This window comes from Hemitrygon akajei, unplaced genomic scaffold, assembly GCF_048418815.1.
Source record: "Hemitrygon akajei unplaced genomic scaffold, sHemAka1.3 Scf000044, whole genome shotgun sequence".
NCBI lineage: Eukaryota > Metazoa > Chordata > Chondrichthyes > Myliobatiformes > Dasyatidae > Hemitrygon > Hemitrygon akajei.
In genome coordinates, this window is record NW_027331930.1 from 2,942,078 (window position 1) to 2,966,192 (window position 24,115).

The following is a 24,115-nucleotide window of genomic DNA, read 5'->3' on the forward strand; positions in this document are numbered from 1 at the left end:
TAATAAATTTACCCAGCACGTCTGCCTCCTGCCCAGTTAGTAAAATTTACCCGGTACCGCCTCCTGCTCAATTAATATATTTATCAGGATCCGACTCCTACTCAATTAATAACATTTGCCTACCTTCTACAAGTCTTCCGACAGATACTTTCCCGATCCCGTCAAGGTATGCAAGCAGCCCTCGGCGAGGAACCGTACCTCCAAAGGAACTACCGGAGAGCGACAAAATGTGAAATACCCGTTGGGCGCCCGGTCGGTCTCCGCAGTCCCCGGAGTGGTCCGGCCGCTTACTCAGTCTGTCTGCTTCGCACTCTCTGTATTGGGATCCTGTTCGTGACACCCAATGTTAAAGTCGAATCTGAATAAAACTCGGGAGACCAGTTTCCTCTCGGCACCACAGTTTATTGGATTCTCTTGCAAGAGTTTGAGACCCAGTTAACAAAGGGAAGGCATGTCAGTGCTGCCAACCATCTGACAAGTGGACTCTCTCAGTCAGGTTACAGCAGTATATTCATACATAGTAAGTCCCATACATCACTGTTGCAAGCTGCTATTAGAACTGGTACGCCCACCAAGTCTGTTGGTGCAAAACTTAATGACTTAGATAACAGAGTGCACTAACTCAAGGCTTGAATATCGATGGATATACAGTCCAGTCCTTATCAGCTATTCCCTTTGCAAGGTCCTGACTTCATTCCAGACAGATGTTCATTGCTGTCCTTATCAATGAGTTCTTACTCAAACACGGGTACAATATACATTATCAAATTCTCAATGTCCCTCTGACAATTAAAAGGAAACCAGTATAAGCCGTTTACTTTCTTAACTGCTGAAGACAGAGTTTACTTTTGTTCAAAAATTCCTATTCAGTCCCACTTATTCTTTTAGCTGGAGGTTACTTGGGTTCAAAATGATTTTTTATATATCCGCATTTCCTCAGAATGGTTTCTCCCCAGTGTGAGTTTGCTGATGTCTCGAGAGCTGAGATGAACGACTGAATCCTTTCCCACATTCACAGCAGGTGAACGGCCTCTCCCCAGTGTGAACAAGCTGATGTTCTTTCAGCTGAGCTGAATCGGTGAATCCCTTCCCACATTCTGGGCAGATGAATGGTTTCTCTCCAGTGTGGATTCGCTGATGTACCTTCAGTTGAGCTGACTGGGTGAATCGTTTCCCACATTCAGAGCATGTGAACGGCTTCTCTCCAGTGTGGATTCGCTGATGTACCTTCAGTTGAGCTGACTGAGCGAATCCCTTCGCACATTCAGAGCAGGTGAACGGCTTCTCCCCGGTGTGGACTCGCTGGTGTACCTTCAGTTGAGCTGACTGGGTGAATCCTTTCCCACATTCAGAGCAGACGAACGGCTTCTCTCCAGTGTGGACTCTCTGATGTACCTTCAGTTGAGCTGACTGGGTGAATCCTTTCCCACATTCAGAGCATGTGAACGGCTTCTCCCCGGTGTGAACTCGCTGGTGTCTCTGTAGGCTGGACGAGTGAGTGAATCCCTTCCCACATTCTGAGCAGATGAATGGTTTCTCCCCAGTGTGAATTTGCTGGTGTCTCAGGAGTTGAGATGAACGAATGAATCCTTTCCCACATTCTGAGCGAGTGAATGGCTTCTCCCCGGTGTGGACTCTCTGATGTAACTTCAGTTGAGCTGACTGGGTGAATCGTTTCCCACATTCAGAGCATGTGAACGGCTTCTCCCCAGTGTGAACTCGCTGGTGTTTCTGTAGGCTGGACGAGTGAGTCAATCCCTTCCCACAGTCAGAGCAGGTGAACGGCCTCTCCCCAGTGTGAACTCGCTGATGTACCTTCAGTTCAGATGACCGAACAAATCCCTTCCCACATTCAGAGCAGGTGAACGGCTTCTCCCCAGTATGAACTCGCTGATGGGACTTCAGTTCAGATGACCGAACAAATCCCTTCCCACACTCAGAGCAGGTAAACGGCCTCTCACTAGAGTGAACTCGCTGATGTAACTTCAGTTCAGATGACCGAACAAATCCCTTCCCACACTCAGAGCAGGTGAACGGCCTCTCACTAGAGTGAACTCGCTGATGTAACTTCAGTTCAAATGACCGAACAAATCCTTTCCCACATTCAGAGCAAGTGAACGGCCTCTCCCCAGTGTGAACTCGCTGATGGGACTTCAGTTCAGATGACTGAGTGAATCCTTTCCCACATTCAGAGCAGACGAACGGCTTCTCCCCAGTGTGGATTCGCCGATGCTCCTTCAGTTGAGATGACTGGGTGAACCCTTTCCCACATTCAGAGCATGTGAATGGTTTCTCCCCAGTGTGGATTCGCTGATGTAACTTCAGTTGAGATGACTGGGTGAATCCTTTCCCACATTCAGAGCATGTGAATGGTTTCTCCTCACTGTGATCTAACTGGTGCGTTAATAGACTAAAACGCCGAGTGAATCCTTTCCCACAGTCTGAGCAGGTGAACGGCCTCTCCACAGTGTGAACAAACTGATGTTCTTTCAGATGAACTGAATCAGTGAATCCCTTCCCACATTCTGAGCAGATGAATGGTTTCTCCCCAGTGTGAATTTGCTGGTGTCTCAGGAGTTGAGATGAACGAATGAATCCTTTCCCACATTCTGAGCAAGTGAATGGCTTCTCCCCGGTGTGGACTCTCTGATGTAACTTCAGTTGAGCTGACTGGGTGAATCCTTTCCCACATTCAGAGCATGTGAATGGCTTCTCCCCAGTGTGAACTCGCTGGTGTTTCTGTAGGCTGGACGAGTGAGTGAATCCCTTCCCACATTCAGAGCATGTGAACGGCTTCTTTCCAGTGTGGATTCGCTGATGTACCTTCAGTTGAGATGACTGGGTGAATCCTTTCCCACATTCAGAGCATGTGAACGGCTTCTCCCCAGTGTGGACTCGCTGGTGTTTCTGTAGGCTGGACGAGTGAGTGAATCCCTTCCCACAGTCAGAGCAGGTGAACGGCCTCTCCCCAGTGTGAACTCGCTGATGTACCTTCAGTTGAGATGACCGAGCAAATCCTTTCCCACATTCAGAGCAGGTGAACGGCTTCTCCCCAGTATGAACTCGCTGATGGGACTTCAGTTCAGATGACCGAACAAATCCCTTCCCACGCTCAGAGCAGGTGAACGGCCTCTCACTAGTGTGAACTCGCTGATGTAACTTCAGTTCAAATGACCGAACAAATCCTTTCCCACATTCAGAGCAGGTGAACGGCTTCTCCCCAGTATGAACTCGCTGATGGGACTTCAGTTCAGATGACTGAGCGAATACCTTCCCACATTCAGAGCAAGTGGACGGCCTCTCCGCAGTGTGAACTCGCTGATGTGACTTCAGTTGAGATGACCGAACAAATCCTTTCCCACATTCAGAGCAAGTGAACGGCTTCTCCCCAGTGTGGACTCGCTGATGTGACTTCAGTTGAGATGACTGGGTGAATCCCTTCTCACAGTCTGAGCTTGTGAATGGCATCTCCCTAGTGTGAACTCGCTGGTGTCTATGTAGTGTGGACGAGTGAGTGAATCTCTTCCCACAGTCTGAACAGGTGAACGGCCTCTTCTCAATGTGAACTCGCTGCTGTTCATCCAGTTGAGATGATTGAGTGAACCCGTTCCCCTATTCAGAGCAGGGGAATGGCTTCTCCCCGGTGTGAACTGATTGGTGTCACTGTGGTCTGGTTGAGCGTGTGAATGTCTTCCCACCATCCAAGCAGGGCAATGTCCTCTCACTGGTGAACTTTAGGATATATCTTCAGCATCGACAATGGAACGAATTGCTTCCCACTTGCAGAATAGGTGGAGCATCTCACTCTGGTGTGAACTTGCTGATGTATCTTCAGGCTGGATGACTGAGTAGTTCCCCTCCCTCACACAGAGTAGGTGAATGGCCTCTCCCCACGCTGAACTCACTGGCCAGTCTGTGGGGAGGCTGTGAGTGAATCCCTTCCCACACTGAGAGAAGGAGAATGATATCTCCCCACGGTGAACTCACTGGCCTGTCTGTGGGTAGGCTGTGAGTGAATCCCTTCCCACACTGAGAGAAGGAGAATGATATCTCCCCACGGTGAACTCACTGGCCTGTCTGTGGGTAGGCTGTGAGTGAATCCCTTCCCACACTGAGAGAAGGAGAATGATATCTCACCACGGTGAACTCACTGGCGAGTCTGTGGGTAGGCTGTGAGTGAATCCCTTCCCACACTGAGAGAAGGAGAATGATACCTGACTACAATCAATTCTCTGGCAATTCAGAAAGTCAGAAGTTTTGAATCCCTTGTAGTTTTGAAGTTTTGAATGCAGTTGAAGAACTGATCTCCAGTGAACAAATGCTGGTGTGTTCACAGCACCCCGGTTCCAGTGGATTTCACTGAGTTACAACAGAAAACTTGATTTCAGAGACAGAACACATTACCAGATGGTATGAGATAATGCTTCATCTCCATGGATTGACAACAGATGTGTTGGTGTTGCAAAGAAAATATTTGGTCACTCCTTAAATATCCAGAGTCAGCAAAACTGATGTGTTGTTGTGTTTGAGATTCCCGTGCACAAGTGTTCTGTCATTTCAAACCTGTAAAAATATTTGCAAAATACATCAATGGGTGAAGGACAGTATTTCAGGAGAGATTATAGTCTGTGGTGAGAACATAAGAACATAAGAAATAGGAGCTGGAGTCGGCCAATTGGCTCGTCGAACCTGCTCCGCCATTTAATAAGAACATAGCTGATCTGTCGATGGACATCTCCACCTACCTGCCTTTTCCCCATAACCCTTAATTCCCCTACTATGCCAAAATCTATCCAACCTGGTCTTAAATATATTCACTGAGGTAGTCTCCACTCCTTCATTGAGCAGAGAAATCCACAGATTCACCACCCTCTGGGAAAAACAGTTCCTCCTCATCTCCATCCCAATTTCCCCCAAATCTTGAGGCGACATCCTCTAGTTCTAGCCTCATCCACCAGTGGAAACAACTTTCCTCCCTCTATCTTATCTATTCCTGTCATAATTTCACATGTTTCTATATGTTCTCTGAATGAGAGCTCTGGCATCACAATTTTACCAATTTCAAATCAAGTTGAGGGTACTCATCTTGCGATATACCCCAGGCTACCGTGGGAAGTGAGGGAGGAAAATGCTGGACGTCTGGTGATGATCTTTGCACCATCAGTAGGGAGGGGAAAAGTACCAGAGGATGAGGAGACATTGTTCTCTTTTCAGGTAAGCCAGATAAGCCAGGAAATTACAGACCAGTGGTTCTTACTTCAGAGGAGGGCAAGCTGTTGGAGAAGCTCCTGATAGGCAGCATTTCTGAGCATTTGGAGAAGCATCATCTGATGTGGGATAGTCAGCGTGGCTCTGTCTAGGGCAGATCGTGCCTTATGAACCTGATTGATTTCTTTGAGGATGTAACAAAACACACTGATGAAGGTAGAGCATTGGGTGTAGTGTGCATGGCTTTCACTAAGGCTTTTGATAAGATTCCTCATGCAAGGCTCATTCAGGAAGTAATGACGCGAGGATCCAAGTAGACCTTGCTTTGTGGATCCAGAATTGGCTTGCCCACAGAAACCAAAAGGTGGCTGTAGATGGTTCGTATTCTGCATGGAGGACGGTGACCAGTGGTGTTCCACAGGGATGTGTTCTGAGACTCCTTCTCTTTGTGATCTTTATAAATGATCTTGATGAGGAAGTAGAAGGGTGGGTCAGTAAGTTTGCTGATGACACAAAAGCTGAGGGTGTTGTGAGCAGTCTGGACAGTTCTCCAGAGGTTACAGCAGGACATCGATAGGATGCAGAACTGGCAGATGGAGTTCAACCCAGATAAGTGTGCTGTGGTTTATTTCAGTACATCAGATTTGAAGACAGAATGGAATATTATGTTAGGACTCTTGGCAGTGTGGAGGATCAGCTAGATCTTGGGGTCCATGTCAATTTTACACTTAAAGCTGCAGCACTGATTGACATTGTTGTTAAGAAGGCCTTCATCAACCATGGAACTGAGTCCAAGAGTGGTGAGGTAATGTTGCAGCTATATAAGACCTGATTTATACCCCACTTAGAGTATTCTATTACCTCATTACAGGAAGGTTGTGGATACTATAGAAAGAGTGCAGAGGAGATTTACAAGGATGTTGCATGGATTGGAGAACATGTCTTATGAGAATAGGTTGAGTGAACTTTGTAGCGACGGAGGATGAGAGGTGACCTGATAGATGTGTATAAGATGATGAGAGGCATTGATCGTGTGGACAGCCAGAGGCTTTTTCCTGGGGCTGAATTGGCAAACACAAGGGGCATTGTGTTAAGGTGCTTGGAAGTAGGGTCGATGGGGATGTCAGAGGTAGGTTTCTCACACAGAGAGTAGCAGGTGTATGGAATACACAGCCAGCGATGACAGTACAGGCAGATACCATACAGTCTTTTGAGAGACTCAAATAATTTCATGGAGCTTAGAGTACACAGAGTGCAATGCAGTTGGGAAATACGAGGCAGTTTCTAGAATAGATTACATGGACGGCACAACACTGTGGGCTGAAGGGCCTGTATTATATTGTAGATTTCTATGTTTCCATATGCACTCATCTTCTAACAAGGCATGGATCAGACATTCTGACTGACCATCAAATTATATGACTATATCCCTGTCTTTATGAGAATGGGCTGTTTCTGACTTCAATCAACCTGTGACTTGGCTCAATCTGTCTCTGTCCTTTGGTATTATTTCAAGTTCTGGTCATGTTCCACATTACTACAAAGATCACTTGTTACTGCATGTACGATCCTGGAGATTTACTAATTACTTGGATCGCCCCCCCATCTGCTGATTGACAGTGATGAACCCATGGATGGCAATGCCAATGAATATATAGTGGAGGGCAGTGGTTATTCTCATTGGAGTGCGGCACCTTTGTGATCTGAAAGCCAGAAGTCACTTGTCATCGAGGCAAAGCTGTTTCATATCGTTATTAACCCAGAGAGAACTAAATCTGATGAAAGGTTTTATTTCCATACAGCACTAATTGACATTTTCACTGACTGGAAGGTAAACTTTTCAACCGAGCTTAACTGGGAATTATATTTTTGTTTGGATTCATAATCCTAGGATTTACATAGTGGAGCTCGGCAATGTTTAGGAGATACATCCGCTCGCACTTCCTTCGACTGTACGGAACAACACCGGCAATACCGCCCATGGCTGCCTCTTTACCCAGAAACCCTCATGAAGAGAAACCTCCCGGTGTTGTTGGGCTGGCTGTGGGCTGGGCTGAGAGTTTGGAAGGTGGTGGTGCATGTGTGAATGTGGTTTGGAACTTGTTGAGGGAAAGAGTCGGGAAGGAGAGGGAATTGCTGGGAGGGGATTGCCTGGGTCTGGTAATGGCTGACAAGGTGAGAGGAGGGGCTGAGGGAAAGAGAGTGGAGAAGGAGCGGGATATGGATTTGGGATCAGAGGTAGGTAGCTGTGGAGAAATGGATTATTGTGAAGGGATAAATAAAGGGAATAAGGAGATAGTGAGGGGATGGATGAAAACCGAGACAAAGGGAATAAAAGAATAAGAAATGACAATGCAGAGAGTTCTGAAAGTGAGGAAGATGAAGAAGTTCAGAGAGGAGGTGTTGTCATAATTAGGTTTAATGAGAAGGTGCAAGGACACATGAAGATAATTAACCCGTTTGTGCTAACAAAAACTCTGGCAAATAAGATAGGGGAAATAGTATTTGCAAAAGTCCTTAATGATGGCAATCTATTAGTAAGATGTGCGAATGAGGAACAACTTGAGAAAGCACTCAAGCTAAAAGAGATAGAAAAATGCAAGTTGGAATATACAGGGAAGGTGGGAGCATGAAATGGTGGTTGTAAAGGAGTGATCACAGGTGTACCAATGAGTATAAACATGGAGGAGCTGAAGAGGAATATCAAAGGGGGGAAAGTAATTAATGTTCTGAGACTGAAAACAATAAAGGAGGGAATGAAAAATGAAAGTGAAATAGTATTGATTGAATTTGAAGAAGAAAGAATGCCAAGGAAAGTGTTCCTGGGTTTCATGACTTACCCAGTAAGGGTATATGTGCCAAAGCCATTGAGGTGCTATAATTGTCAAAGGTTTGGACACATAGCTAAAAACTGTAAAAGGCAGAGGAGATGTGCTAGATGTGGGGATGATCATGAATATGGAAAGTGCGGAACAGGAGTGCATCCAAAATCCAAAATGCTGTAATTGTGGAGGAGTTCATAATGTGGCGTATAGTGGGTGTGAGGTTATGAGACGGGAGAATAAAATTCAAGAAATAAGAGTGAAAAGAAGGATCCGTTATGCAGAAGCTGTAAGAATGTCAAGAGAACAGAATAATGCTCCTAATGACCAGAGAGCAACAGGGATGCAAGAGATGCAGCGAAGAGTAAATGACAGGATTTATGTGGAAAATAAAGCTGTAGTAACATTCATTGCAGGAGTCATTATTAGTACGGCAGAGGTAAAGTCAAAAAGTGACAAAATTCAGCTGGTGGTCAAAGCAGCAGTAAACCATTTAGGACTGACATGGGAAGAAGTGAGGGAGAACCTCACTAATCAGTCAAGCCAGGAAGTGTCATAGGTTAGTTAGTAATTATTATGGTGATTCTTTTGCAATGGAATGCAAGGAGTTTACTGACCAATGGCCAGGAATTGAAGGAATTTATTAAGGAAATGGTTGTAAAACCGGATGTAGTGTGTATTCAGGAAACTTGGTTGAAACCAGTTTTAGACTTTGTGGTACATGGGTATACAATGATAAGGAAAGATAGAAATCTAGGGGGGGGAGGAGGTTGTGCTATGTTAATCAAGCAAAGTACACCGTAAAGAGAACTGGAAAAAGGAGTCGATCAGGAGTACATAGTGGTGGAAATATGGGAGAGAGGGGAGGGAGTGGTTATAATTAACTACTACAATCCATGTAAAAGGTTGGATTTGGACAGCCTACTAAGGATACAAGGACAAAATAGACACAAAGTAGTGTGGTGTTCAGATTTCAATGCTCACAGCACAATATGAGGGGATCCGATTACAGATTCAAATGAACGGTAATTGAAGATTTGATGGAAGAAAGGGATTTGGTATGTATGAGTGATGGTAGAGGAACAAGGATAAATATAACAACAGGAACTGAGTCGGTATTAGATATTACGTTAGTGTCTAATGTCTTGGCTGGCATCAGTAACTGGGTAGTTTGGACTGCTTCAACAGTAGGCAGTGATCACTACCCAGTTTTATGTTCAGTGGGTGAAAGAGTTGAAATAAGACCAGGTGGGGGAGTCCCAAAGTGGGTGTTTGGAAAAGCAGATTGGGGTAAGTTCCAGAAGTTAAGTGAAGAAGCATTGACAAAGATTGACATTTCTGGAGATATAGATTAATTAAACAGTCAGGTAACTTCAGCAATTGTTATGGCAGCAGAAGGATCTATACCCAGGAGTAAAAATAGGATGAATAGAAAAATAGTGCCATGGTGGTCAGAGGAATGTTGTCAGGCTGTAAAAACCAGAAATAGAGCAATCAGGCTATTAAAAGAACCCATAATATGCAGCATTTGATTCAATATAAGAAGGCACAGGCAGTGGTGAGAAGAACTATACGTCAAGCTAAAAGGGCAAGTTGGAGGAGTTTTTGCAACAAAATAGGAAGAACAACGCCTGTGAGAGAGGTATGGGGAATGGTTAAGAGGACGGGGGGAGATAGAAGGGATTGGGAGTATCCAGTAATGATGTCTGAGGAGGAAACAGCAGTCTCCAGCAGGGATAAGGCTGAGATCATGGCCAAGTCATTTGTAAAGATACATAGTTCAGAAAATTTGTCTGAAGAAGGGAGAAGGAGAAGGGAAAGAACAATGAGTCAATACCCAGGTGTGTTAAACAGGAGGGAAGAAACAGATGATATAATTGATGATCCATTTACTTTGGCAGAAATGGTGAGAGCAATAAAGAGATCGAGACCAGGGAAAGATCTAATATGCTACTTTATGATAAAAAATCTAGGAGAAGGAGCGCTCTTGAAGTTACTGCATTTTTACAACAGAGTGTGGGAGGATGGAAGATTGCCAAGTGCATAGAAAGAAGCAGTAGTAATTCCAATAAGGAAACCTGGCAAGGATCCGTCAAAACCCACTAGCTACAGGCCAATAGCACTAACATCAAATATATGTAAGGTAATGGAAAGGATGATAACTGAAAGGTTATCATATGATCTTGAGAAGAGAGGAATGCTGGCAAGTTATCAGAGTGGTTTTCGGAAGGGAAGGAATTCCATGGACTCAGTGATAAGGTTAGAGACTGAAATAAGAAAGGCCCAGGCAATTAAAGAAGCAGTAGCATATGAAAATTGAAAAAGCCTATGATATGATGTGGAAGGAAGGATTATTAATTAAACTGCAAAAGATGGGGGTTGGGGGGAGAGTTTTTAATTGGATTAAAGATTTTTTGTTTGGTAGACAAATTCAAGTTCAGATTGGATCAGAATTATCAAAACAGTACATAGTGGGAAATGGCACACCTCAGGGTAGTGTGATTAGCCCCTTACTTTTCATCATTATGATCAATGATGTCTTCACAAAGGTACCAGTGGATATAGGTAGGTCACTGTTTGCGGATGATGGGGCCTTGTGGAAAAGAGGCAGGAACACGGAGCATATAATCAGGAAACTACAAGGAGCAATTGATGAAGTGGTAGAGTGGGGTTATGATTGGGGATGTAGATTTTCAGTGGAAAAAACTCAAACTGTATTTTTCACTAGGAAAAGAATTGAAGTAGGGAAGAAGTTAAGGATGTATGGGATTGATTTAGAAAGGGTTGGATCATTTAAATTTCTGGGAGTTATATTTGATTCACGATTAACATGGGCAGACCATATCAGTAAAGTTGAGGAGAAATGTAAAAAAGTAAAAAACGTGATGAGATGTTTGACAGGTAGGTGAATGGGGAGCAAGTTGTTCAGCATTAAAGACAATGTATGTGGCTTTAGTAAGATCTGTGTTGGATTATGGACGTGTAGCATAAGGATCAGCAGCTAGGTCTCTTATAAGGAAACTGGATGTGATTCAGGCTCAGGTTTTGAGAGTGTGCAGTGGGGCTTTTAAAACATCACCAGTATCAGCCCTGCAGGTAGAAATGGGAACAATGCCTTTGGAATTAAGAAGGATGCAATTGATGACAAACTACTGCGTTAATTTGCAGGGAGACAATGATTCCCACCCTGCTAAAGGAATGTTGCAGGAGTCCTGGGAAAATGGGAGGTATCAGAGGGAAAACTTTAGTCGGGTAGGGAATGATATTGCTAGATCATGTGGAGTGTTTGATCTAAGGATAAGTCCTTCAGTAGTTTATCTGGTTGTAGCTCCATGGAAGCTGGTATGGCCTGACGTAGCCTGGCATTTGACAGAGGTAAAAAGGAAAGGAAAGTATAAAACTGATTTGGTAAGTGCATTTAACTGTTATGTGATGGAAATGTATAGTGATTATACTCAGGTCTATACAGATGGTGCTAAGGAACCTGAGACAGGAGTGACAAGGTTTGGGGTAGCAATACCAGCAAAAGCAATTGCAATCAGCAGAATGGACAGGAGGAGGAGTATAGGAAACTGATACAGGACTTTGTGATATGGTGCAACTCAAACTACCTGCGTCTCAATATCATCAAGACCAAGGAGATGGTGGTGGACTTTAGGAGATCTAGGCCTCATATGGAGCCAGTGATCATTAATGGAGAATGTGTGGAGCAGGTTAAGACCTACAAATATCTGGCAGTACAGGTAGACGAGAAGCTAGACTGGACTGCCAACACAGATGCCTTGTGCAGGAAGGCACAGAGTCGACTGTACTTCCTTAGAAGGTTGGCGTCATTCAATGTCTGTAGTGAGATGCTGAAGATGTTCTATAGGTCAGTTGTGGAGAGTGCCCTCTTCTTTGTGGTGGCGTGTTGGGGAGGAAGCATTAAGAAGAGGGACGCCTCACGTCTTAATAAGCTGGTAAGGAAGGCGGGCTCTGTCGTGGGCAAAGTACTGGAGAGTTTAACATCGGTAGCTGAGCGAAGGGCGCTGAGTAGGCTACGGTCAATTATGGAAAACTCTGAACATCCTCTACATAGCACCATCCAGAGACAGAGAAGCAGTTTCAGCGACAGGTGACTATCGATGCAATGCTCCTCAGACAGGATGAAGAGGTCAATACTCCCCAATGCCATTAGGCTTTACAATTCAACTGCCAGGACTTAAGAACTTTTTAAAAGCTATTATTAATGCTTTTTGAGATAGTGATTTAGATGCATATCATATTTTTTTACTGAGTTAAGTATTGTATGTAATTAGTTTTGCTACAACAAGTGTATGGGACATTGGAAAAAAAGTTGAATTTCCCCATGGGGATGAATAAAGTATCTATCTATCTATCTATCTAAGAACATCTGATAAGTTAGCGGTGTATACAGTGGAGATGATGGCAGTGTTGGTTGCGTTGAGTTGGGTGGAGAAAACTAAACTAGTCAAAGCATTGATACGCTCAGATTCATCTTCAGTACTAGCAAGTTTAAGGTCTTCTCACTCAAACAGCTGGCAAGATGTACTTCATGAAGTCCTTCAGTCAGTCACAAGAGTTGCAAATCAGGGAGGTCAGGTTAAATTTCTATGGGTTCCAGCTCATGTAGGGGTGAAGGGCAATGAAAGGGTGGATGAGTTGGCAAAGAGGGCAATAAAGAAAGAAAATATAGAAATGCACATTAGTATCAGTAAAGCAGAGGTTAAGTGTGTAATCTGGGGAAAAAAATAACCAAATGTGGCAAGAAAGATGGGACAGGGAGGGGAAAGGGAGGCATTTATATCAAATACAAAAAAGTGTTGCAGGTACTAGGGTAGGAAGTAGATACAGAATAGAGGAAATTGTGTGGACTAGGTTAAGGCTGGGGCACTGTGCACTAAACCAAACACTGAAATTGATAGGGAAACACCAGGCAGGACTGTGTGAGGAATGTCAGGAAGAGGAGTCAGTAGAGCATGTAGTTCTGAGTTGCAGGAAGTATGGGATACAGAGAGAGATGATGAGAATTAATCTAAGGGAACTGGGGGTGCAGGAATTCACATTAAAAGGGTTGCTGGGCATGGGTGAGAGAACACAGGTCAGGGTATTTTTAGCTTTCTTAAGGGGTACAGGGTTTTTTTATAGCATATGATGGATAAACAGAAATAGGGTACTAGGATGGGGAGGATAAAGTGTAGGTTAGGTTCTGTGTATGTTTCCGATTGGATGAAGGGATTTAGAATGCGAGTCCATCGCATACTCCGGAGCAGTAGGTGACGGTAATGCACCATTAAGCTGGGTGCCAACCGCTGTAAAACAAGAGAGGGAGGGGGAGAGAGGGGGGAGGGGAAGAGGGAGAGGGAGAGGGAGACCTCCCTGGCCGCATCGAAAGGCCCAAGAATGCGCATGCGCCGGTAAGCGTGCTCTGGGGCCGGGTACGGATCGTGGGGCTGAGAGAGAGAGGACCAGGACCGCCGTGAGGTGCAGCACCAGTGTTGCTGGAAATCACAGTAATTATCCTTCGGTCGCGTTTCAGACGCCGGTGAATTAGAACCCGCCCCGAACCCGCTCTTACCTTTGTCCGCTCGTTTTCGGCCTCCGGGCTACTCAGCGCATGCGCGATACTCGGGATTGGTGGCGCCCACCAACAACCATGCGCAATGATTTATCAGGCGAGAATCTGCAGATACGGAAACCCAAAGCAACACAGACAAGATGCTGGAGGAACTCAGGGGGACAGGCGGCGACTATGGAGAGGAGTGAACAGTCGGCGTTTCAGACAGAGACCCTTCTTCAGGACTGGAAAGGAAGGGAGGGAGTCAGATTGTGGGGCAACATGAGGTGATAGGTGAAAACGGGAAAGGGGGAGGCGTAAAGTCAAGAGCGGTGAACTCGGTGAAAGAGATATGGGGCTGGAGAATAATAATAATAATAATAATAATAAAAATACTTCATTGATCCCGAGTGGGAAATTCTTTCGTTACAGTAGCAATATTTAAAATCGCACTTAGCAGTGTGAAGACTTTACTAAAAATAGAGAATAATAACATACACAGTATTACTGTACCAATGTGCAATAATAATGTATGAAACAATATTGCAGAGACTATTGAACTATGATCTGTCGCAGAAAGATGTATTGAATTGACTTTATTTTTTACATCCTTCCCATACATGTGGAGTAAAACTGTTTACGTTATGCCCCCGTCTAAATGTGCAATGTGCAATCGTAGTATTTCATAGTAATTTATAATAAACAGAACAGTCCTCTGATTCCTGGTGGAAGAAGCTGTCCCGGAGCCTGTTGGTCCTGGCTTTTCTGCTGCGGTAGCGTTGCCCCGATGGTAGCAGCTGGAATAGATCATGATTACCGTGACTCCGGTGCCCCATGATCCTGCGGACCCTTTTCACACACCTGTCTCTGAAAATTTCCTGAATCATGGGAAGTTCACAACTGCGCTGGGCTGTCCGCACCACTCTCTGCAGAATCCTTCGATTAAGGGAGGTAAAGTTCCCATACCAGGCAGTGATGCAGCCAGTTAGGATGCTCTCAATTATGCTCCTGTAGAAAGATCTTTGGATTTGGGGGCCCATACCAAACTTCCTCAACCGTCTGAGGTGGAAGAGGCGCTGTTGTGCCTTTTTCACCGCACAGCTTGTGTGTACAGACCACGTGAGATCCTCGGTGATGAGGATCCCGAGGAACTTAAAGCTGTTTACCCTCTCAACCCCAGATCCATTGTTGTCAATAGGGGTTAGCCCGTCTCCATTCCTCCTGTAATCCACAACCAGCTCCCTTGATTTTCCGACATTGAAGGAGAGGTTGTTTTCTCGACACCATTGTGTCAGGGAGATGACTTCTTCCTTGCAGGCCACCTCATTATTGTTTGAGATTGGGCCAATCACTGTGGTGCTGTCGGCAAATTTAATGAAGAGATTGGAGCTGTGGGTGGCCGGTTAGCAGATGGACTGTTGTATGTGGTTATTACATCTGATAGGAAAGAGCTTCTGTAACGGTCCTTGTGACAGCGGTGCTGAGTGAGTCTGTTCGAAAGGGTGCTCCGCTGCCTGTGCAGTCGCTCATGGAGAGGATGTGCCCGATTGTCCGTAATGGGTGTCCGTTTGTTTAGTGACACCTACTCCTCTCCACCACTCACTCGAAAGAGCCCCGGTTGTGGCCAAGGACTGTTCCAACCTTTCTGATGAGTTTATTTTGCATCGATGCTGCTCCCCCAATGTAAAGCGGCAAAGAAAACTGTAGTCGCTACAACAGACTGGTAAAACATCTCCAGCATCCTGCCTGACACATTCAAGGATCTCGGCTTCCTTAGAAAATGGAGACCGCTCATCCCCTTCTTGTAAACAGCCTTACTTCTGTTACTTGTGTTCTCAGCGCCCGGTTCCAGTGGATTTCACTGAGTGACATCGAAAATATTTCAGTCACGTTTCCGGCTGAGATGAGAAACTACTTCATCCCCAAGGATCAACAACTGATATATCGGTGTTTCAATGGAAATATCTGGTCACTCCTTAAATATCCGGACAGAGGTGTGCTGTGTTTGAGAATTCCCGGACACAAATTGCTGTTTCTTTCCTGTAGAAAGATTTACAGAAGACATCAATGGATGAAGGACTGAATTTCGGGGACGGCATGGTCGTGTACTTTGGTAGAAGAAATAAAAGGGCAGACTGTTTTGTAACTGGAAAAAATATTAAAAAAAACATTAAAAATTAAAGGGCCTTCTGAATCCTCGTGTAGGATTCCCTGGAGGATAATTTGCAGGTTGAGTCGATGTTGAGGAAGTTCTCTGTGATGTTGACATTCACTTCGAGAGGAAAGGCAAGGATGCATTGGTGAGGCTTTACAAAGAGGCCTCACTTGGAGCATTGTGAGCAGTTTCCGGCCTCATATCTAAGAAAAGATGTGCTGACCTCGGAAGGGGCTCAAAGGAGCCACAGGAATTTGAACAGCACCCCACTAAGTCTGTTGATGGGACATTAACCGTCTGGACTTCAACTGTCCTCTCTCCAATTCCAGCCTCACTCCTTCCGAACGTTGGACTCTCCACTCCCACTGCACTGATCCTAACCTCACCATCAAACCCGCAGATAGGGGAGGTGCTTTATTATTCTGTCAGACTGACCCCTACCTTGCTGAGGCCTATCGCCAACTCTCGGACACCTCCTCTTACTTACCCCTCGAACAGGACCCCAGTAAGGAACACCAGGACATCGTCTCCCGCACCATCACCAACCATTTTGACTCTGGCGATCTCCGAGCACCACCACCAACCTCATACAGTAGCTGAGCCTGCTGGGCCTGAACACCTCCCTCTGCAACTGGATCCTAGACTTCCTGACAGGGAGACCTCAGTCAGTCCGAATCGGGAGGCAGCATCTCCAACACCATCACACTGAGCACGGGGGTCCCCAGGGCTGCGTGCTCAGTCCACTGCTGTTCACTCTGCTGACCCACGACTGTGCTGCAACACACAACTCAAACCATATCATCGAGTTCGCCGATGAAACAACCGTGGTGGATCTCACCAGCAAGAACGACGAGTCAGCTTACAGAGAGGAGGTGCAGCGGCTAACGGACTGGTGCAGAGCCAACAACCTGTCTCTGAATGTGAACAAAACGAAAGAGATGGTTGTTGACTTCAGGAGGGCACGGAGCGACCACTCCCCGCTGAACATCGACGGCTGCTCGGTAGAGATCGTTAAGAGCACCAAATTTCTTTGTGTGCATCTGACGGAGAATCTCACCTGGTCTCTCAACACCAGCTGCATAGCAAAGAAAGCCCAGCAGCGTCTCTACTTTCTGCGGATGCTGAGGAAAGTCCATCTCATCACATTCTACAGGGGTTGTATTGAGAGCATCCTGAGCAGCTGCATCACTGCCTGGTTCGGAAATTGCACCATCTCGGATCGCAAGACCCTGCAGCGGATAGTGAGATCAGCTGAGAGGATCATCGGGGTCTCTCTTCCCGTCATTACGGACATTTATACTACACGCTGCATCCGCAAAGCAAACAGCATTATGAAGGATCCCACGCACCCCTCATACAAACTCTTCTCCCTCCTGCCGTCTGGGAAAAGGCACCAAAGCTTTCGGGCTCTCACGAACAGACTATGTAACAGTTTCTTCCCCCAAGCTATCAGACTGCTCAATAGCCAGAGCCTGGACTGACACCTTACTGCCCTACTGTCCTGTTTATTATTTATTGTAATGCCTGCACTGTTTTTGTGCACTTTATACAGTCCTGGGTAGGTCTGTAGTCTAGTGTAGTGGTTTCTTTTTTCTATCTGTCTTGTTTTTTTTACATAGTTCAGTCCAGTTTTTGTGACATGACACAGTAACACCATGGTCCTGAAAAACGTCGTCTCATTTTTACTATGTACTGTACACAGCAGTTATGATTGAAATGACAATAAAAGTGACTTGGCTTGACTTGACAATACTTCCCGGGCCCCGAAGCTCCTGTTTCTGCCTCCTCCGCAAAATCCTAAACCCCGTGTCCAGGTAGACCCATTGTTCCAGCTTGTAACATTATAATTGTTCAGATTACTTGTCTGTTTTGATGACACTTAAACATGTTATTCTAGCAGTTGGTCGGATTTACTGTTGGAAACTCACCAGGGATTAATTCATATTCAAGTACTTGTTTATATATTTCTTTCTTACAGGTCCCTGAACACAGAGGTATTGAGGGGAATGAGTGGGTTGACTGTCAGTTACAAAAGTTCAACTGTGGATAAAGACCCTTCACTTAACAAATCAGAAGTTCAGAGTTACGTATGTTGGGAATTAGGAGCTTATGGAAAGACTGATGGGAAAATGGGTACACCTTTACAGAATACATAAACGTGTTGGGTGTATGGGGAGAAAGGGGTAAAACAAGAACGGACACAATTATATTGACATGAACTACAATGAGAACATGAAGGTGCTGGGTTTATGGGAGAAACAAGAAGGGAAGAAATTTTATCCCCATGTCTTACTAAGCTTAATTATTCCTTTTGTCATGTTGCAAAACATGCTTCCGGATTGAGAATTTTTTCCCCATTATGAAACGATTGAACCCAGGGCATTTTCGGGTGAAGCATATCAGGAAATAAATCATGCAGGCTTCATTGCAATTTTGGGGGGCTTGATTGATTTCATTTAACCGTTTTCTTAAGTCATGGGGTGACTTTAAATAATTTCGCAGTGTTGTGTTTCTTTACGTATAATCGATAGGATTTGTTGGCGGTAATTTAGCTTTCATTAGAAGACAGAAGCAGTGAGGATTTTATTTCCCAATTCTGTACACCACAGTCCAGTCCAGTTGATAACGGGAATGCGCCTTTAAGTTGGAGTGTCTTAATTTAGCCAATTATTAAAAGAGATGGCGGAGGCTGGTGTGATTCACATTGGGTTAGTAAATTAGCATCTGACTCGACCCGCGCCGTCTTGTGGGAATGTCTGACAGTGAAGTTGGTGACCGGAATGGGAATAGATGGACATATCCGCAGACGAATGTGCGGGCGGCATTCCGGAGTAGTTCTTTGTCTGGCATCTGGCGGGAAGAATGAGGTTCTGACTCTCTTGGACGGTGCTTTGCCCCTCCTCACACACACACACTATCTTAACGTCCCTGACTGCCAGTCGATGGGAAAAAACGCCCGGGAATAACACATGGGAGATCGGGCGGTGAATCTGAGGAGCTGGAGCCCGGACTGGAGACTCTGCCGCCGCCTCTGGCGACTACTCAGGATGCGGCGCCATTAATCAACTGAAGCATCGAAGTGACGGGATATTTCACCGCGCTGATTGCCTGCTCCCTGAATTTCGACTGAGTTACCGCGTAAATAAATGTGTTTGTGCAGCAGCTGAAATTCATCAGGAAATACCCGAAGTACAGAAAGATCAATTCAGAATCATTGAAATTGTGTCCTTTTCCTGAGACCTGATAATATATGAAATTTCCAACTATTGTCATCCACAGGAGGATGAAGCTGCCGGAGAGGGTGAAGAGTAAAACCACAGACCTCCTCCTGCTCTCCATCTCCGGGTCACTGCGGTTCTCCCACATGCTCTGACCCTTCAGCCCCTTACGGACCCGACTGGCCACTAAAATGTGCCTGACCGTCAGAGCGTTGAGCAGCAGGATCCCAGCGAAAGGGAGGAACGGGGTTAAAACTGTATCAAGCCAGTCATATGCTACCCACCCGGGGTCAGTGAAATAATTGTCCATGATCATACAGAACCACGGTACATTGTCGATGATCACTCTGGGTTCCTGTAAGAAGTATCGGGGAACATTTCTCAGACACGACAGTACACCGGTTGTTGTTAGAACCACAGCCGCAGTTTTCCCGGTGCAAAATTTTGTTTTCAGTTTCTGGCAGCAAATGGCGATAAACCGGTCAAAGGTGAAAGTGACGGTGAACCAGACAGAACAGTGTGTGGCTGAGTACATCAGTACAGCAATAACACTACACACAGGGGTGATGCCCAGAAAACTCCACGGGAAGTAATATACCCTGATTCGATTCAAAATGACCCCGATGACAATGGTCAGTAGATCCGCCGCTGCCATGGCCACCAGGTAGCGAGTGGTGCAGGTAGAGAGGCCGCACTTTCCCCGAGACAGGATCACAATCGCCAGTAAATTTACTGGAGAGAGAGAACAGACAGTGGGCATTACTGAAAACATTTTCCAGGAATTAACATGGTATCGGGCTTTGGCTAAATACCCGGGAGTGCTAGAGTCTGTAAACGGCTGCTAATCTAACACCACAAATGGGTCGCACTGTCTCTGACCTGTCTTCTTCAGTATGGAGATAAGACGATGTGTGGGGAATCCTCGACGATAAAAGCGATCTGAATGAACAACACCGATCGGTGCTGATCCCCATTCCAATCGCTGATGGGGCCGGTTTCACTGAATTAACTGTGACTGACCAGGACTCTGGAAAATCAGCATCTGATGAGGCCGAGAAGGGATACAGAGAGGAGCAACACACACAAAACTGGAGGAACTCAACAGGTCAGGCAGCATCCGTGGAATTGAATCAGCTTTCGTTTCAGATCGAGACCCTCCTCAGGACGAAGCGCTGCCCCGATTTATGACGGATTTCAGAGGGAAAGAAGGAACCACGTAGTGACCTGTGGCTGAATCGCTCCGTTAATGGATTAATTCTACAGCGCAGTTTAATTCGATAACACACGGCAGCAGATCCGTGAACACTGGTTCAGGTGATCAGACCCGATAACTGACCAACAGACAGTGGGATCCGACTGTGTCAGTCTCCACAGGGAGACGTGAAGCACAAGACTAAGGTCACCCTCTGATCAATAACTTGGGAAAAGTGTACTTCAGAATGCAAACATCTCCCAGTCACAACTTCCCGGACAGATCCCTGGCCCCAGCACTGGGACATCTCTGGATAAGCTGTCATTCAAGGCAAGAACAGCGTTCAATTAGATCCCGTGAGTTAGAGGAGAAAAATAAGCTTAGTTCCACTTGTTATTAAATCTGAAAGTTCAGAGTGTGAAATTGACAGGATCGATATCTCGGATGGATATTTGTGCAGTGATGATCAGGTTGTAAGCTTGTAACATTATCTTAAACAGGCTCAGAAAACCCAGAAATAACGAACATGAAATGTTCTGCTCACTCACCTGGAACTCCAATGACGGCAATGAAAATGTACAATATTTTCTCCACACTGATATACTTTTCGAACATTGCAGACATTTTCTCTGGCCAGTGATTTGTCTCTTTGTGCGACAGGCGATCTCTCGGAATGAAATGTTAAGGCAGCACATGCCTGGGGCTTTTAAAGCCATTCAGCAAATTCCAGAGGGACAGATTTCAACAGATTGAAAAATAAAGGTTTTAAAATTATTTACAAACCAATTGCGTCAGACAAGTACAATCCCTGAGATGACAGATTGAGATTAAATTAATGAATAATATTTAGATAATTTGTGGGAGTTAGTTTGTTACAACAAAGTGACTGAACCGTCCGAGGTGTCTTATCAATTAAATTTGCTTCCACTGTAAATATGTACTTCAAAGGAACCATTTGTCGGACACAGAATATTGAAGTAAATTATGTCATTGTGCCTGTGAAATTGTTCGGAATCACCTGCTGTTACCATTCTCCTCAAGAGTATAAACTCTTGATGTAGTTTGTGGTTGTGGGACTCTACTGAGAGGCCTCGAAGAAAATGTCTGTTTGTGTTGATGAATAAACACAATTTCATATCCACTAAATCCTCCATCTGCTTCAGTGACTCAGTCAAACGCAGATCATTTGGATGCTCATCCAGGACCCATCCCTAACCCGAACACATGCCATGAAATTGAGCAGTCTCGTGGGGGGAGGGGTATGTTTTAATCATGTCACTCCGTAGGTGTCACAGAACACGGTGCGAAAGTGTGTGTGTGTGTGTGTGTGTGTGTGTGTGTGTGTGTGTGTGTGTGTGTGTGTGTGTGTGTCTGTGTGTTTCTGTGTGTCTTTCTGTCTGTCTATGAATGTTATTGTGCGTCAGTGTCTTTTTGTGTCTGTGTCTCTGCTTGTCCCTGCCTGACTATACACGTGCCTGTACACCTTCAATTCAGTTTATCCCCCTTGGTTCAGCCCCTTCCCATCTGTCTCCGCAATGCATATGTTCTCGAACTCTCATTTCAAACGCTTCACAAAATGGCTGCTGAATCGTAACAAAGCAAGAACAGAGGGCAGATTTCAAATTGCATTTATTATTAATGTATGTAGAAATAAAACAACCTTGAGACTCGCCACAGCTCCATTTCGGCAGACAGCCCCACATGCACATTAGGTTATCCCGAAGCAAGAATCATTTCGAACAGTTCACAAAATAGCTGTCTCCATAAATTCCTTTATAAACGGAACAACACTGAGTTTTGACACACCTCCAAATCCACCGGCTCCCCCAAGCCAGTGCTCACCCCCGAATCCGCGAACACCCCCAACTCTGTGCAAATCAGTGTGCATCCACAAATCTGTGCTCACTGGCAAAACCTCATTCAACCCTCAAATCAGTGTGAACCACAAACGCTACCGGCACCCGGAAAGTCCAGTGTACTCACACATATTCTGTCGTACCCCTAAATCTGTGCACATCCGGAAAGCAACATTTGCCACCAAATCCGTATCGTTACACTCTCACAGAGCAGGAGTCACTTCCACTACTTTACAAAATAGCTGTTTCCGCCTTAAAAATAGCAAGAAAAAAGTTTAAAATGCAAACATACGCCCACATGCGTATTCCTCGTATAATCATTGACATCCCCCTAAATCTGCGTACCTCACCAAGCCCATCTTTATCCCCTCATCAGTGGGTGTCCCAAATCCAGCGACCCCCATATTCCCTGACAAACCCTGATGTCTGCTCACATTCTCAACTCCCTGTGCACCCCCATATTCGCCAAAACATCCCTAATTCAGAGCAATCCTCAAATCTGTGTGCACCCCAAATCCGTGCCCACGCCGAACCCGCAGAGACCGCCAAATCCACCGACACACCCAGAACTGTGCGCACCCGCAAAGTCGCATGCAAAGCACAAACTGTGTTCGCTGCCAATCTGTGTGCACCCCCAAATCCGCCGACACACCCAATTCTGTGCGGTGCCTCAAATAGATTCACACTCCCAAAGCCCTGTGAACCCTCACATGCCCAAAGCTGTGTTCACCCCGAAATTCACTGACACTCCGAAATCAGTGTGCACAGCCGTATTCCCCAACATACCCTGAAACGTCCGTACATCAGCAAATAAATGTGCATCCCTATTTCCATGTGTACCCCCAAACCCGCTGACATCGCCACAGACACATCAGATTTTCAGAGAGCAAAATTAATTTCAGTTCGCGAAATAACTGCCACCTTTTAAAAAGTCCAAAGTTCATATTGTGTTCATTATTAATATATTTTGTGTGTCTGCATCTCTGAGTGTTTATATGAGTTCGCGTGTGCGTCTTTGTGTCAGAGAGTAGCCAGCAGACAACGCTGGTGCTTTGTCGTGACGGCTTGGCTACTGAGAACACTTGGCGAGGACAACAGAGGGATTTGTGTACACTGGTTCGGGGAACTATATAGCATGGCATTGCTTGTAAGGGATACAGCAATATCATGGGCTGAACCCTGAGGAGGTTGAACAGGGAATGAAAGAGTGAACCTTTGAGGAGCGTCTGATGGTTCTGGGGGAAAAATGAGGGAGAAATCGGTTTGAAAGCTGTCGAATATTGGATGCACACGGAACGCGACGCAGTGGAGACCTGGGGAGGCAGGAGTGATTCGGCCGCTGATCTTGCTTTACGGATGTGCTAAGATTTAGGGGTATGGAAGCGAATGGGTGGGTAAACAGGGATTTTGAGGTGTCCGTTGCTTTCGGGATGCTCTCTGATTTAAGGGTTGAATGCGCCTTTACCAGTGAGCACAGATTTGTGGGCTCACACTGATTTTCCCAGAGTTGGGTGTGTCAGCGGATTCGAGAGTGCACACTGACTTGTGGGAGCCGTTGGATTTCGAGAAGTATCGAATCTCAAAGTTGTTTCGTTTATACAGACTTCAATAATAAATGCAATACGAACTTTGATTTCTGTTCTTGCTTTTGTTAAACGGAGACAGACGATTAGTGAACTATGTGAAATTATTCTTTTTCTGTGCATGTGGGGGTGTCTGCTGATTTGGACAGGTGACGAGTCTCAAGGCTGTTTCATTTGTACATAAAATAATAATAAATGAAATTTGAATTTTGCCCTCTGTTCTTGATTATTGGACAGAATGGCCTACTTCTGCTCCTAACTATTTTGGTCTTATGGTCTTATAACAGATTCCTGAGGCACAGCACTGGTGACGGTCCTCCATGCAGAACATTGACCCGTCTACAAAGACTCTTTGCTTACTGTGGGTAAGCCAGTTCTAGATCCACAAAGCAATGTCCCCTTGGATCCCATGCCTTCTTAATTTCTCGATAAGCCTTGCATGGGGTACCTTATCAAATGCCTGGGGAGATTAAATCAGGGTTATGAACCAAGGGGGATAAATGGGTCTACACACACACACACAC

At 45.4% G+C, this 24,115-nt stretch overlaps 1 protein-coding gene across 1 annotated transcript; it reads right to left on the minus strand.

Moving 5' to 3' along the window:
* Positions 1 to 391: 391 nt before the first annotated feature.
* LOC140720518 (uncharacterized) lies at positions 392 to 3,468 on the minus strand. Its single transcript, XM_073035362.1, has one exon. It carries the CDS (start codon positions 3,466 to 3,468, stop codon positions 937 to 939), a length of 2,532 nt encoding a protein of 843 aa, XP_072891463.1. The 3' UTR covers positions 392 to 936.
* Positions 3,469 to 24,115: the final 20,647 nt, after the last annotated feature.